General features: G+C 40.0%; 1 protein-coding gene and 1 long non-coding RNA gene across 2 annotated transcripts in view; one reads left to right on the plus strand and one right to left on the minus strand.

Moving 5' to 3' along the window:
* The window catches only part of LOC121517213, a 51,435-nt gene that overhangs the window by 25,602 nt on the left and 9,317 nt on the right, over positions 1-16,516 (plus strand). The window lies entirely within an intron of this gene.
* Positions 1-16,516, minus strand: part of znf512b (zinc finger protein 512B) — a 46,117-nt gene that overhangs the window by 17,367 nt on the left and 12,234 nt on the right. The window contains 8 exon segments of the mRNA XM_041798803.1: positions 96-188; positions 1,381-1,508; positions 2,414-2,548; positions 4,981-5,052; positions 5,155-5,438; positions 5,538-5,713; positions 6,020-6,148; positions 6,307-6,386. Coding sequence (XP_041654737.1) covers positions 96-188; positions 1,381-1,508; positions 2,414-2,548; positions 4,981-5,052; positions 5,155-5,438; positions 5,538-5,713; positions 6,020-6,148; positions 6,307-6,386 — 1,097 coding nt within the window.

A 16,516-nucleotide genomic window follows, 5' to 3' on the forward strand; every position in this document is an offset into this window, starting at 1 on the left:
AAGTATCCTTGTCTGGACTCTGGCTGCAGAGTGATTCATCAGGCAGTGAAGACAAATCAAAAGGAACCCAAAATAACCTGTGAGTATGGATGTACCTTGGTGCTGTGTTCGGCCATGGTGTGGTAGTTGAGGCCGGCCTTTGACCTGAACTGTTTGTGGCACTGCTGGCACTTCAGAGCATCCTGGAGCTGCAGAGGTTAAAGGCCAAACATAGGTTTCAATTACATTTCTATAAAAGGGAACAAACAAGAAGCCAAGCTATATTCTTTATCAGATCATTCAGTATTGTAGCAAATCATTTGTAATGCAATAGAGTTTGGGATTTTTGTCAACAAAAAGAAACAAAAGAAACAACAGAAAGAAAAAAGTCCATGTCGGGGAACTTAAAGAAAAAGAAAAGTCATCTAAACACAAGGTGTTCCTTTTCATAGACTTCTCTCCTTGTATTAGTATTGATCTGGACTGAGGTGTGTCTGTGTTAACTGACCCCAAGGTAATGTGGTGATTCTGTCATTGCTTAACGGTGCAAACTGTCACTTTAATGGACTCACACAGTCCATTGGGCCAAGGAATATGGCTGTAGGAACACATCTCTGAATGCCTGGAGGCTACTGCACCTCTCCAGCTGGTTTGTTCTCAGGAAAAGTTCAATAAAATATAGCTGGATTAACTTCCTCTGTGTTTCACCACTTTCTTGTTTATTACAATAGACCACAATTGAGTGCAATGCAACCAAACCACAGAAGTCTTTCCACTTAATTCATTTCAGCTGCTTTATATCAGAGCAGATGAGTGAACGATATTACACAGGAAAACAGTTTGAGATTACTGTACTGAGATAATGCCTGATGTTATTTGTACAGCTTTCCAATCAATATCATTACTGTGGAAGCTCCCTGGACTCTACACTATGGAGAACGCTAGGAATTATGTAATAAGTCAAAGTTTTTTCCGATGTGGAAATTACAGCTCTGAGTTAAGGGAGCTTTATCTAATACTCAGAGGGAGAAAGTTGGATAATGACTGCAGTTAACAAAAGTTTTATAAATGTGTAAGCTGTTTCTTTGTTGATATGATTTTTAGTTAGGCTTCCTGCTGGCAAATTGGATGTCACTCAGATCAGGATTCAGATTTAAACCACAAATGACACAGATTTTGAAACCTATCCAACTAAATTATGTACTCACGGGACTCAGCAGGTATTCCTCTTCTCTACTTATTTAACTTTCAAAGAATTCAAAGCTCGTCTACAGGGAAAAGCGGGCTCTAATCAAGGATTCGCTTAGAATTTATCGTTCTAACAGGAAAACAAATTTTGCAGAGGAGGATGTAACACGAGTCCCTCTACCAGTCTGATGAACAGCTGAGTCACCACCTGACCTTCTGACAGATCTCCATGTGTTTCTTGAGGCCGTGGATTGTTTTCCTGGTGACGATGGAGCAGGTGGGACACACAACTTCACCTCGATCTGAGATGGTTCGCTGCCATTGGGCGTCAGGAACAGCACCTTAAAAATAAGTTTAAAAGTATGACTCCATCAGGTATTAAATAAAGTTACTTTAATGTCTAAATATTTAGTTATCCTAAAATCTTAAGTGTGATTTTTTTTTTGTAGTTACCTGTTTTATATCTGCTCATATAAAGATTGTTGTTTACTTTTAGTTAGGACTGTCAAACAATTAAATCCCTCCAGGAATCCAAATTTATCTTAGAATTTCCCTAATTATCACAATTAGTCCCCTTTTTTTGTAAAATGTGATTGCATTTAAAACTTCTGTTGTTTCATTTTGGACTTTTGTACCATCTTAAAGAGTACCTGACTTCCTGTTTGGATACAGACCCGCGTTATTTTTAAAAACAATAAGGAACTTCAAGGAGGATTAATATTATGGCATAGGGACAGTAAAAAGTTGAAATGTTTGATAACACAAAGTGCAGATTAAGTTTTACTTGTCCACCAAGCTTTTTTCCTGAAATGATTTCAGGGTGACACCCTAATTTTAATTTTTTAAATGTATTTAAATTAAATTACTGTAACATAATGTTAAGTAATGTAACGTAATGTTACAGATTATCACGGTAAAGTAATGTTTTGTATTGTATCCTTTTGCCTGTTATGGTATTATATTGTAACGTACCATATGGTGTCATATCTTACTGATTGCCCTGTAACATAACGTAAAGTAATGTAATATAATGAAACATAATACAATGAAATAAAACGTGAGGTAAAATAATGTTTTGTATTGAAACTTTGTGGCATGAACTTTCCCACTCTCTTTGGGAGTAACTGAGTAAAACAAAGTTCAGTCTTTGCAATAGTACAACAAGTGTTTTTGAATGATACCAAGCCTTAAAGCCTTCATTTTTATGGAAAAATATACAGGAAAAAAAAAAGATCTAGGTTTTCACCTGAGCTGGTTGTGGCGTGGTCTTTCTTTGAAGACTGACTGGGAGTCGGTCTCCTCTGAGGTTCCTCACTGAGCCCACTCCCCTCTGATCTCTTCATTCTGCCTGCCTTCAGCTTCTCTTCCACCTTAGTCATACCTACAACACACACAGGTACAAATAAACTTTAGACAAACACTCATGATCAATAATTAAGAGTTCTTTTAAAAGTATTATGGGTAAAGTAAGATATACTATGAGAGGCAGGACAGTGCTGGCCAACAGAAACGCTGAAAAAAGGAAAGGTGACAGTTGATAAAAATGATAAGCAGGGTATTCCTGTGAACTGTGGATGAAACTACAAAGAAATAATGAAAAGTATTTTATAGCTTAGTGTATGTACGATGAGTCACTGGACATTTTCAGTATGTGAATGAGACAGGAAGAGAGAGAGACTGGAGAACCTGTGTGTAAGAGATGTGCAGTTGGTGTGAGTCACTGATTCACTTAGCCGGATATGAAACACCTCTACAGTTAAAAGACCAGTTTCATTGATCAGCAGCAGTAGGTAGTATTCACAATGACAGAGGCATACTAATCACATCTTGTAGTTCATTTCAGTTGACAATCCTTACACCTGCACCTTAAAGAAGGGGAAAACAGTCAGCCAACTATGGTCAAATTATTCCGAGATTTATCTAAAGCAGGATACACACTACAAGACAACAGGTCTGACCCCTCCCCCGTGAAACATATTCCATATTGTTAACCTTTATAGCATAATTTCCTGTCATCTTTTGCCCGAATTATATCTGCCTAACTCTACTCTCCTAACGCTAATGATTTATTGTGACAAACTGCATATATCCTTAGCCAATCAGAGTGCTTGTTACAGCCCATAATCACTATAGGCCTAAGTCAATAAATTAATTATTATCTTTATTTATTAAGTCATTAAGTTTTTTATTTGTCATGCAGTCCTTGTTGTAGCCTTTCTTTTTTAAGAAATGTGTTAACAAATCTAGTAGAACTTACTGTTACAGTGTAAATAAAAAATCCTGTGTTTGCCAAAATGTGTTTTTCTTTTTTTTCTGAAAACCTTTAAATATGACTTAGGCAATTATGCTGTGAGGCTAACAATATATACAATCCAATCCCACACCTGGACGAGCACCCACATGGGTGTTTATTCAACACTTTTAATCAATTTTGCAAAACTTTTTAACAATTCTGCCCTTTTCAACACTTTTTCTGTTGTTTTTGCCACTCTAATCCCTTTTTTTTGCCTCTTTTAACCCTTTTGTAACACTTTTAACCAATTTTTTTGACCATTTTAACCCTTTCTGACCTTTGTTAACCACTTTTTGCCCCTTTTAATCCCATTTCACTATCTTTCTCACATTTAAGCAATTTTGCCACTTTCTGAACCCTTTCCACCTCTTTTTCTGCCATTTTTGCCACTCTCAACCTATTTTCTGCCTCTGTTTACCAATTTCTGCCCCTATAAATTGCATTTCACCAACTTTTCTGCCCATTTTGCCACTTTTAAGCCACTTTGTCACTTTATGAAACCTCTTCACCACTTTCTTCTGCCCATTTTGCCTCTGATAACCCATTTCAGTCTCTATTAACCCCTTTTCACCACATCTTATGCCAATTTTGCAGATTTTAACTGCAATTCACTCTGTTATGCCCATTTTGCCACTTGCAACCCCTTTTCACCACTTTTTTTGCCTGTTTTTTGTGTACATTTTTTAAGTTTCTGCCTTTTCTGCTTTTGTTAACCCATTTTTGCTTCTGTTAACCCATTTTTGCCTGTTAACCCATTTTTATTCTGTTTTAATAAAAGGGGTTTACATATTGAAGGAGGCGCTATCCTACAACATAAATAAATAAAAAAAAAATGTCTTTGATAAGAGCAGTTGTTATTCAGGAAAAAAAAATTACATTTAGTTATGACAGCTTGACTTTAAAATGGACCATGATTTTGCTGAGCTCAATGGGCTCCCCATTTGGCTCAGCCCTAGAAATCTCTCCTCTTTTTCCCCCCTCTTGGCTTTGCCTGAAGCACATCAGGTTGCCACTTCTGTGCTGTTTTATGAGAACCAAAACTGCAAGTTTTATTGTTTCTGTGACTAATCTGCATTATAGTCTGCCTGAAATCACCATCGATAATCAGAAAACTGATTAGCAGATGCTAAATTGCTCAAGGAAGATCCTCAGTGAGTGGATTCCTGCTATTAGCAGCACAACATCTTGGTAATCGTTAGTATGTGCTCTATTAAAGGCACAGAGGTACCAATTGTTTTTTTCATATCTGCAGTGAGTGACAGTCACAGCAGCTTGACAAAGTGAGCTCTTGTTTAATTGTAGTTTACACACATAGGCCTGGTCTAGTTGGCTAAAAAGTGACTTTGCAGGAGGAAAAACAATCACAATGTCTTTTTTTCCCTAGGTTGTTTAGCTGTGTCACTAAATAATATCACACAGTGAATAATTACAAAGTTTTTAAAGGTAATAGACAATCTTTAATTATGAATGTGGGTTCACTTTCAACAAACACTGGGAGAGACATAAATGTTTGTATTTACCTTTCAATCCAAATGTTCCAGATATAGACGGCTGCTCTCCTGTGAATTTCTTCGGTGTTTTCTGCTTCCGTCCTGGCCCAAGAGAAAAACACAAAGCAAGAAACGATCAAACACAAATAGCGTAAACATCACTGACACTTCTGATGTATTACAAATAATATCCTGTAATCTTACTGTGCCTCATTCTCTCTGGGTCTTCGTCAGAAAAAGAAGGAGGAAGGCTACCCCCCTCGCTCTCACTGCCCCCTGCGTCAGACGACGTGCTTTGGGACTGTGATTGCTGGGACTGAGGCTGGACCGTCTGGGCCTGGTGCATCTGCTGTGAAGGCTGGCTGTGGCTGTGCTGTTTCCTCTCGCTCCTCTGGTGGGCGAGCTCCCCGTTCTGAGAGGGCGTGGACACCTCGTGGGTCTTTTTCACTTTGAAGAACACCGGAGAGGGAGGACTGTTCTCCATGGGCCTTTGGGGAGAGAATTTAAAGCAGGCAGCATTTTGCCGTTACTAACACCATTATGTGTGTCAGCGTGGGAGGGAATCTGAGCTCTAAAATCTCAGTCACCTTTTCTTGGTGTTGAACTTGACGGGGGTCTTTTGAAGCTTTTGCTGCTCGTCCTTGGGCTCCATGCTAACTCGGTCTGGGTGGTTCCACAGCTTGTGCTTCTGCAGGCGCACCTTTGTAGCAAACACTGCCTCACAGTAGGGACAGGCGTGACTCAGCTTCTCGGCTACAGTGGCCTGATACAAAGAGAGGCATGAGGAGAGGGGATTAAGAGTCAGCTCTACTCCTACGCAAAATTAAAGGACAGTGGGTAGCTGTTAACAGGAGTTATTCTTGAACCGGCAACAAATTGCAACATTAATGGGGTGTGGGCAACTAAATTTACTGGATGCTGCTGTTTTTTTGATTGTGTTAACAGGCAGTGACTGACTGCATGCTATAGTCTTCCAATGCTTTTGTCCATTATATAAATATTTATAGTCTACATGAAAGCATAAGAATAAAGGCCTCATAGCAGGAAGAAACAGAGGTTAGTGACTCACCCCCTGGCAGCGTTGATAGTGGTACTTGACGCCATAGATGCTGGGAAACTCTAACCAGCAGCCTGAACACGGACACTTAACCCTGGAGCGGCGCTTAAACTCTTCCTTCCATTGTACTATCATATGGGCCTGCTCAGGGGCGAGGAACATAGAGTTCAGTGCAAGCATGGATTATCTCTCTATACCGTGCCGTATATATTGCATATTCACGGGGCACTGCCTACTTTGTGCGGGAAAAAATTGGAGCCCACTTCAAACACCCACTCGGTTCAAAAAGAGATACTCACAGGGATGCTTCTCAGTTCCTGCACTTCTGCTTTAGGACGACCTTTCCTCTTCCCCTCTGCTGGCTCATCACACAGCGGACCTGGAGAAATGAGAGAGAAAACCTGAGTATTGCAAGAGCTTCACATTCATGGGATAAAGAATTTTAATGCAAGGCGTGATTTTACAGAAGTATTCAGACTTGCAGAGTTCATGATCTTACATTCCTTCAAACTCCAACTTTGTTAAAACACTTTTTTAAACCTTAAAAATCCCTGGATATGCACAAAAATACACAGCTATAGTGATGGATTGGAATAACAGGAAGTGACAAGAGTTAGTTATGATTATCATAGAAATAAAGGAAAAGAAAAGTACATGTGTTAGTGAGTGTTCGTTTAGAAAAAGGGAGAAATAGAAAGAAAGAGAGCAAGAATGGTGTGGGTTAGGGCCTTCTGTAGAGCCAAACAGATCAGCTATAAATCGCTAGCGCCTGTGTGAACCTCTGACACAGCACGCAGCAGACCGACTGCCTCAGCTCACTCTCTTTTTCTCTGCTCTCCCTCCATCTCTCATCCTGCCACTTTCCTCTTTTCTCAAACCGTTGCTAGCTTTCTCACTTCCCTTCCCTTTTCCCTGCCAACACCCTTTTCTCCGTCTCTCTCCATGTGAACTTCCGCAGACGGGCAGCAGCACTGCCTCATTACTGCTCTCTTCTCTGCTACAATTAGACCTCTGCACTATCAGTCCTGCACTCTATTTCCTCCATACAACACAGCTCGAGAGAGAGGGAGGGAGGGGAAGCTGTGTATGCATGTGGAAGAAGAGGAGGCAGGGAAGGAGAGGGGGTGACAGAGGGGAGGAGAGGAGGGCAGAGGATGCTGAGAGGAGAGAGGAGAGAATTGCAGAGGCGGATGACTTCTTCCTCTGACCAAGCAGAATACTGAATGACAGTGGTGCAGGTGGGAGCTGAGGTTGTAGTGATGCACCTTTACATTTTTGCTCTACAGCCCTCCAGTGATCTGGTAAAGCTGGACAGCAGCGGAAACAAGGCAAGCAGGAGACTGAAGGTGCTGCTGGTGCTTATTAAATAAAATCAAATCTAGAAAATGTCTCAGTGAAATCAACAGACGATGGTCCTTGTGCAGCTGCAGCAGCAGCAGCAGCAGCAGCAGTGTTCTTGTACCGACTCTATTTTAAAAGTTTTCACTTCCTCGTAGCACAGCTTGATGCTTTTTTTCCCCTTGCAAATGTATTGACAAGCAGTGACAGGATGCATGCAAGCCCATTTGTGCAGGGTTCCAAACTGGATCAGGGCGCTTCAAGCCTACCAGGATTATACTAATGGTAGGAGGATTTTCCATCAAATAAATGAACTGACTTGCTGCCATGGTTGCTCATACAAAAAAGAGGTCACGCTGGCAAAAAGGACAGCCTTTGAATGAAAAAATCATCTCTACTTCAGTCATGTAAAAAAAAAAACACTCCAGGCCCAACCTAGCATAACCACCCCTTCTCATTTCCCTTGGTTTTATTACCTAGTATAAACAGAGAACCCTTTTTACCTCATTCGTCTTCTTTTGTTTCTCATTCAAGCCCTGACAAACACAGGCTGACAGATTATATGTAATCTTTTACTTCAGATAATAAGGTAGAAAGGAAATAAGATTGAATCTGAAGTAGCACAGAACTGCTGGCTGTGTTTGGAAATAGTTCATGACACCACGTGTAAACACATGCACAAAAAGCGCACACTAACACACAAATAAGCGCACAAAACCATTACCAGTGTGATGTGTGTGCATAGATATGAGTGTATTAATATTCTTCAGGCGACGGAGCATTTCTCTATTAGCTGTCTGGGTAGCAGCTGGAGAGGTGATGCAGTCGGCGGTGCAGTTCTTGTGCTGAGGAGCAAATTGAGCATGCATTCTAATTCCTGTCTTAGAAAATAAAGGTCTTGTAAAAAGAAAGGCATAATTAATGAATTCAGCTCTTGGGAAAGATTTGTTCCTGTTGCTATGGGAATAAGATCCTCTTGTCTTAGTTACCACTATCAGAGGCCTCTTTCCTGCAAGCAGAACAATTAGGTCCAGAGATAGAAAATTTACTCTGCAAATGGGAACACACAAACCAAGATGGTGCAGGTGCAAATTTACAGTGAATATAAAAATAAGACTTAGCTTCCTGTGGTGAATATGCTAACACAACAAAATGTTCAGCTTTTCTTGCTTGTGCTGGGAAAAACACACTGCTCAGACGCTGAAGCAATCACAACCATTGTCTTGGTATGAAACAAAGCAGGCCCATTGTGTCAAATCTAAACCCCCTGGTTCTCAAGCGCAGGCCACAGGGATAAAACAGCTGTTCAGCTAATGTCAGAGTATGACTTGCTCCCAGCTGTCTGCAACTGTTGCTCCACACTGCTTAATCCTGACAGAGGAGAGGAGAAAAGAAGAAGATTCAGGACGCAGGAGTGCTGGCAGCTGCCTAATGATCTCAAATAACCTCTGAGTTCTCCTAGCTACGCCTGCAACTGCCTCCCCCTGAGTGCAAGGGTGACACACAGAGACACACACATTAGCCACAAATGCACACAGGCGCAAGCACAGAACAGTCATTTGTTTTCCTCAACAAACACTCACACAGGAGCCTTTGTCTGTGTCTGCACAGTAGGGTTTAGACATACTGTAGTTCAGAGAGACAGCACACACAAATACAAACACCACTCACCACTGACACGACGCCACAGAAAAGAAGACGTGGTATCACAACTTCCTTGATCTCAACGGACAATAAAGGGGGGAAACTGATACACCTGCATAGTAAACACCACTGACAATGAAACCATCTGCTTAACGTGTAAGCTACCCTGGACCTTCTATACTCCATCTTCTTTAAAGTTCATCCATTTTACTTTTACTACTTCACAACTTTCCCCTCACTCACACATTCCCTGCTCAGCGTCTGTTCACACACCTCCTACTACTTCCCTTTTTTTTCCTAGGTGTTATTTTTCATCCTGCTCTATATTTTCTTCCCTTTCCTTCACTCACACACAAACACAAAACTCCCTCAGTGCAAATCTTCCAATCATATACGCACCTCTCTTTGGAGACGTCCCCATACTGCCCCCTCCCCACCAGTCAGGCCTGATTCCAGACTGTGAGTAAGAAGGAGAAGAAGAAGCAGAAGAGGAAGAGAGGTGGAGCATGCACCAAAGCAGTCGTGCTATCCAGACACTGACTAACTGAAAGAGAAGCAGACTCTCTTTGAATCTGGCTCTCACTCTCTGTCTTTGTTTTTTTCTCTCCCTCTCTCTCTCTCCCTCTCTCTCTCTTTCTGTGTAACTGTGTTTCTATGCAAATCTCCTCCATAGATACCCTTGTTGACACAGATACACACAAACATACTTAAACTAATTTCATTTTTTTTTTTGTACAAACAATACAAAGTAAAATATTTGGTCACTGTTTTTTTTTGTTGTACTACAAAATGTAGTGACTCTAGAAGAGGTACAAAGCTCAGACAAATATGGCTAGGTAACACAACTTTCCCTCCAAAACAGTAACTTTAAGCTTCCTGTATCACACTACTTAAATATGAACTCGATCTGCTAGTTAGCTGCAAGGGTGGGACAAAATATTGAAATGACTCTATATAGTGAAGTTTCTGAGGCATGACCGCACCGAAACTGCATTTCTTCTGGTGTCAATATAAATTCACACCTAGCCCACTCCTCCCCTGCCCACCTTCCTCTATTTCTTTCTTACTACTATAACTGGTGGCATGTCGGTCTGTCTCAATTTGAACACCACACCAGCCATCCAGTTGTCCTTAATATCTCTCAGAGTACTTCTTGGGTGGACTGGTTTGAAAGTGGTGCCATGAAGAAAATCATAAACATGTACAGATTCTCTATTAAATCCAAAATTATTGCACCTTTCACCTCAGTTTGCCCCTGTTCCCCATTATGTTGCTTTCCCTGTGTAGCACATAACCTCACTCTGCCACAATGCTGAAGAGGAGGTGGCCTTTGCTTTCAAACTTGACAAAATTACACTTGGCTTTTAAAGCACTTCACTATACTTACATTAAACAAGCTCCACATAAAAGTGTGTGCACAAAAACTTTCAGAAGGCACAATTTCAATGCTCCCCTTCTTGTGTTATTGGCTAGTCACTGAAAAAATGCACTGGCGCATGGAGAAGCTGAGCCATTATGCAGTTATTTTAGGTAAAAACACCCATGTCTATGCAAATTGGCCTTATTGCGTTAAGCATCTAATGGCAAAGACAGTAACAGCATGGCGTTGATAGTGTGATGATTAAAATACTGTCTGTGAGAGTTGATGATGAGATGAGATCAGGAAACAATTCTACCTCTGTATGACCTAAAAATAAATGATGATAAATGATTTGAAAATAAGACTCCCAGCTGCTTTTTTATCCATGTCCAGCACTATTATAGATGACGAGGATGTGAGTGTTGCGGTTGTTTTAGAGTTTTCCTTCATTCAGAAAGGAAACTCTGTCAAGGTGGTGCTTAAGAGAACACATTAATACTGCCATTCCTTTACTTAAATGCACTGTCTGTTACTCTGAAAATTTAACATGGATTGCCAGAATCTGGGGCGGAATTGGACAGACTTGTAGTGGATGCAGGAGAGGTTGGGTGGCACGCGCTGCGATAGTGGGTGATAATAGTTAGAAATCCAGTGAGAGCGGTATTAAGAAGAGTCCCGCACAGGGCTCTAGTTTCTTAAATCAGTACAGCCCTGAAGGGGTTTATTTTACTTTGGAGCTATGGCAGAACCACTAGGCAGAAGCTCCCCCTGATGAATGATCAAAAGACAGTTAACATCACCTAATCAAGAATAATTATCCAATAAAATTAGTCAATTTTAAACATCGGTCGCTGATACCACATATCAATATGTGATAAGAAAAGAGAAAAGCGTGGTGTTTCAATCAGAATCTGCCAGTATGATCAGCTACATCACTACTGTGTGATCACTCATCATGCGCATAAAGATGTGCAACATGAACATAAGGTCACTGGCAAAGAAGAAGACAGGTTAATGTAGACAACCTTTTATTTGGCTAGGTTAGTCCCACTGAGGTCAAAGACCCCTTTTTCAAGGGAAACCTGACCAAGAATGGTGACAAAACAGTTTCCACAACAAAAACATTCAAGTTCACACACTACACATTAAATACTAAAGATGATAGTATTCAGTCATCTTTTAGAACAGCTGCATACAGAAAGTTTGGATGGGAGACATTTCTCCAAAGATTTGAAGACATTCAGGGTCGTAAAGTTTTGCAGTTTAAAATAAGTCTGCACATAATTCAAAACAAAAGGTGGCTTTCTTTTGTAACTCACTTCACACTTTGGGAACAAAAAATTACACAACATCAAACACATGAAGGCTGTTCATTCTGTAAGGTAGTCAAGAAATTTAGCCCAGAATGGCTTTATAAATGAAGATATACCAAAGGCAAGCAAGATGACGGATACTTAAAGTAGTCCAGCTCATTTTCAAATTTAAGGTATACTGATGAGTATCTACAACATACAATTCTCTTGTTCTTGAAGATGTAAAGAGTTTAGTTTTATCTCTTAAAACAAGTTGAAGGTGACCAAAGTGATCTTGAACTTAATCAAGTGTATGCTGAAAATCTGCAATAGCTTAGATGCACAGCGTAAATAACATCATCGTCAGCATAAAAATGAAAGAATTTTGTATATTCTATCTAAGGCAATTAATATAGGCAGTAAATAACAGTGGTCCCAAAACCAAACCTGAAGGTTTGTAGTTACTTTAAGGTAACACCTTTCTATTTAACAGCAGGGTCTGACATTAACAGTTGCCAAAATGCCCGGGGCAACTTCAAAAAGCCAACGGGCAAGCAAAACTTGTAAGAACTTGCCCGATCGGGCAAGCACGACTCTGAGCTTTTCTATTCATTAATTTTATTATTTTCCTCTCTCGTTTCTGTTACTACATAGGCCCTGAGTAGCCAGATGCAGTGTGTCCCTGCCTCCATTGGCTGTGCGTGTGTGCTGATGTGCAGACAGCTGCACAAACTTTAACTAAAAACCTTTATGAAGGTAAACACTGTCATCAGTAAAGATTCATGGTAGGTCGCATCAATAAATCTGTTACCCACATAAAGAAGACAGGCCTTAACTTCAAAATTTAAACTTTTATTATTTTAAATCCATATTTTATTACAGTCAGATGTGCTGGACAGAGGAGTGTGTGTAAGAGAAGAGAGCAGAGGAAGTCCGCCAGTGGTGCGTCTCTTCATTTTGCTCATTCATTGAGGTGTGCTGTCATGTTTAATCGGAAGCTTCTCATTTCCTCGTTTTAACTTTTTCTCTAGCTACATCCTGCCGATGCTCTCTCACACCCATATCTTTTGACAATTATGCTGATGCACATCATCAATGAGCATAACACACACGGATCACACGTGGAGATAACGTAATATCTAGTGAAATTTGTTCAAACGTCGGTGTTTTATTTGATCTTTAATGCACTAATGATCATAAATATTGTCTAAAGAGCAGAAATATAAAACCAAAGCTCCAAAATGGGGCAGGGTGAAACGATGTGTCTGGAGAGCTGCAGGTGTGAGGCAGGGCTGGTTTTAGTCATTTGGAAGCCCAGGGCAAAGACCAACATGAAGCCCCTCCCCCTTTAACTAAAGGATTAAAAATGAGTGGAATAAAATTAAAAACCATCTCTTTTATGTTAATAAAGTCACAGAACTACAGTAAATGCCCCAGTGTGAGATATTAATACCCAAATAGCCAACCATCATTCATCATTTTCTTTGAAAAGCACCTCAGAGCTCAAACTCAGCACATTCTAATAGCTTAAAAAAATCTTTAGGCCAGGTGAAACTTTCATAACACTGGTGTTGGATTGGTATCTCCAAAATGATCACTTTTCAGGGAATGAAAAGTTTATAATTTATAAAAATGATAAAAATATGATTTATACAAACAAATTAAAATCATGAAAAACTGAGATACAAGGATTTAGCCTGATGTCAGTGATAAATAAAATAAATATATGGTCATTATCAGTGACATATTGGTTCTTCTGGCTCTATACAGACATTTGTATACCATTAACCTCATAATTATCCACCAATCCACTGTTTTATTTCATTTCAACTACAGATTAACTGATCTATTATCTACTTTACATTCCCTGTTTGTATTGTGGCTCTTGCTAAAGTATTTTTAGACAATGTGGCTCTTTGGTAGAATAAGGTTGAGTACCACTGGTCTAACTGTTACAGTTACAGGGTGGAACTATGAAATAGCACTTTAAAGGGGCACTATGTAGTTTAGGGGAAGACATTTTTAATCAAACAAAAAAAATCTTAATTGGTTGATTTTCACGTGTCTGCAAAATTTCTTCAGTTTCATGATGAATAACCAAATAAAAACAGAAGAAAAGCACCATTTCAAACTTGGTGCTAGGTAGCAGACCCCACCACATCTCTAGTGTCAGTGTTTTGATGACCTCATTTTCCTCTGAGAATAGTTGGTTTCATCAGTTACAAAAAAAATATTTCTGAGTTTGTATTATTACCATATTAGTATTGTAAATATGAAATTCCTGAGTTTGAATTTCTTCGGAAAACAACCTGGTGCAGCTTTCACATTACACTGATCTGTACAAAGTTAAATATAATTTTCAATGGGCTAACACATAGCTAATAAATACAGTTTTCTTAAGAAAGAAGTGTTGTGGATTGCTTTCCACAGTTGACAGGCAATGGATTTTGGTTCTAAGTATGCTGTGAGCAAATGTATGCACTTGACAGCCAGAAAAAGAACCTCCTGGACAGGACAAGTAGGAATTTAGATGGGGCAAGTAGATTTGGGAAGCACTTGCCCTGAAGGGCAAGTAGGCAAAAACCTTAACGTCGGACCCTGAACAGCCTGGGTTTAACCAGTGAGATAGTTAGCAAAACATCCAATAGCATGGTCTGAAAACCCAGCAGCTTTAAGACAATCCAATAGGATGCTGGGATTCACAGTATCAAATGCCTTGGAGATGTCTATTAAAGAGACAGACAACACTTTTTGTTATCCAGGGCTTCAAAAATATTATTTACAACTCTCCTTAGATGATGTAGATGTACATACACCAGCATCTTTTGGGGGCATTTTAATTTTTAATTTATGATTGCCAAGCAATACATCCATTATCACAGAAATTCTTCAATGTGACATTCTCTTATTGTGGGGTACCTATGGTATGGTATTCTGGCCTGCTCAACCCTACTTGCTACCATACAGTTGGTCAAACTTTCTGGCCATACATAACAGACAACATGCGGTTGTGGTTGGTCACTTACACGCATGTAGTCCTTTCTATATTGAAAAAGAACATCAACATGGTTTGCTTGCTTTGTTTCTGTCAGTAGTATCTAAGAGCAAGAACCTTATACTAAAATGCAGATGTTATTTCATAATGCAAAGATTTGATTCCCTTCCTTAAAAAATCGAGCATATAGCTTTAGTTCAGGCAGTTAACAGAGTCAAGCGCTGCCATATACTGTATTTGAGATGAACTGATCTCATGCAAGCCTTCATCAGCTGGCAGCCAGCAGATTCACCCTGACTATGCTATTAGCTAAGCTAAGCTGCCATATTTAAACTGCTCCACCCTGGCCTTGCTTTGCTGCTCCCTCTGCAAGCTGCTTTTTGCAACCCTCCTCCACCCCAGCTCCTCCTCTATAGTATATCTGACTTAATCAGTGTCGTATTGTTTCTCACTGATGCCAGCTCTGCTCTGGGTTTATTGCTGCTTCTCTCCCTGTTTTCCTGTAGGCACAGGAAGAGTAGGAATGCGTGCTGGTCCTGCTTGATGCTTTCCACATAGGCTTGTGGAAGGGCAGGGGGATCGCAGTACACCCACAAATAAGTAAAAGCAATAAGAGCAAATTAATCACTTTTAATAAAGAGAAAATTATGACCACAAATCCTATGTGTTTCTTTACAAAGGGGTTTGATTGAAAGGTTTTTCTTTTAATAGAACAAACCCAAGGTTATAGGCCTGACTAAGAGCAACAAAGAAGGGACTTTTAGGTTTAATGATGGATGCATTTTAAAAGCAAGTGAAGCATGAACTAACTCACTGGAATGACAACATGATAAGTATTCAGAATGACAAAGTAATAGTCAGATAGTTTGATTTGTGAAGAGTTGTAAATGAATTGGGAAATTGTATTCTTTCATAACTTTTTAAAGAGTAGCAAAGTCAAGCTTTTTAAAATTCTGCATGTGCCTATTTTAAAAGATGAATATTTCTCAGAATTTACTTTATTTATAGTTCAATTATTTTCTATGTGCACACTGCTCCATGGTGGCAAACAGGCTTGATTCATGTAACGTCTAACAGGGCTGGTCCTCCAAAGCTATTCAATCTACAGTGTGCACAGCGGTCCCAAAACCAGATGTGGAATCACTTGTTTTAAAGGTCACATAGGTCACATTGTGCAAAATACACTTATTCAGGGTTTTCTAGCAAAGATATTTGCCCCTGGCCTTTTTACAATCTACCCAAAAATCAGAAAAATCCATTCCTCCCCCCTCTCTTTCTCCACCTTTCAGGAAATGTGTGCTGAAACAAGCTGTTCTCAGATTTGCCCCTCATGATGTTATGTGGGGAGGTAGCCCCGCCCCCAGGTTTGGTTGGCCCTCCCTGCTTGGGAGAAAGTTCCGCCCTCGTCTCTTGATCCTTCTCTCAGCTGCCAGGAAAGAGGAGAATCAGGAGAGCCACATCCATTAAGCCACACCCATTTTCTGAGAGGGGCTTAGTCAGGGGCAGAGTCAGACAGCTCATTGACATTAAAAGCCAAAGACACAGAAACAGCTCGTTCTGAGCAGGGCTGAAACAGATAGTTTTTAGACATGCAAAAATTCAACACTGGAGTGTTTTTTCAGCAACAAACTTCACAGACATGTTTTGGGGACCTCTGAGAACAATATAAACTTGTCTTAAAGGGGTAAATAATGTGACTGTTAAAGGTCAGGGATCAATGCACAAACCTGTAGTAGACATTATAAGTTTACTATCATCACTGAACCACACTTACAGCAGCCAAATAACAGAGAAGAGCTGAGACTGGTTGTTCCTGCCATAATCTGGTGACTCACAGTACCTCGATAGCCTTTTCAGACCTGCATTGATTTTACAGCCTT

The sequence above is a fragment of the Cheilinus undulatus genome, linkage group 11, assembly GCF_018320785.1.
Source record: "Cheilinus undulatus linkage group 11, ASM1832078v1, whole genome shotgun sequence".
Taxonomy (NCBI): Eukaryota; Metazoa; Chordata; class Actinopteri; order Labriformes; family Labridae; genus Cheilinus; species Cheilinus undulatus.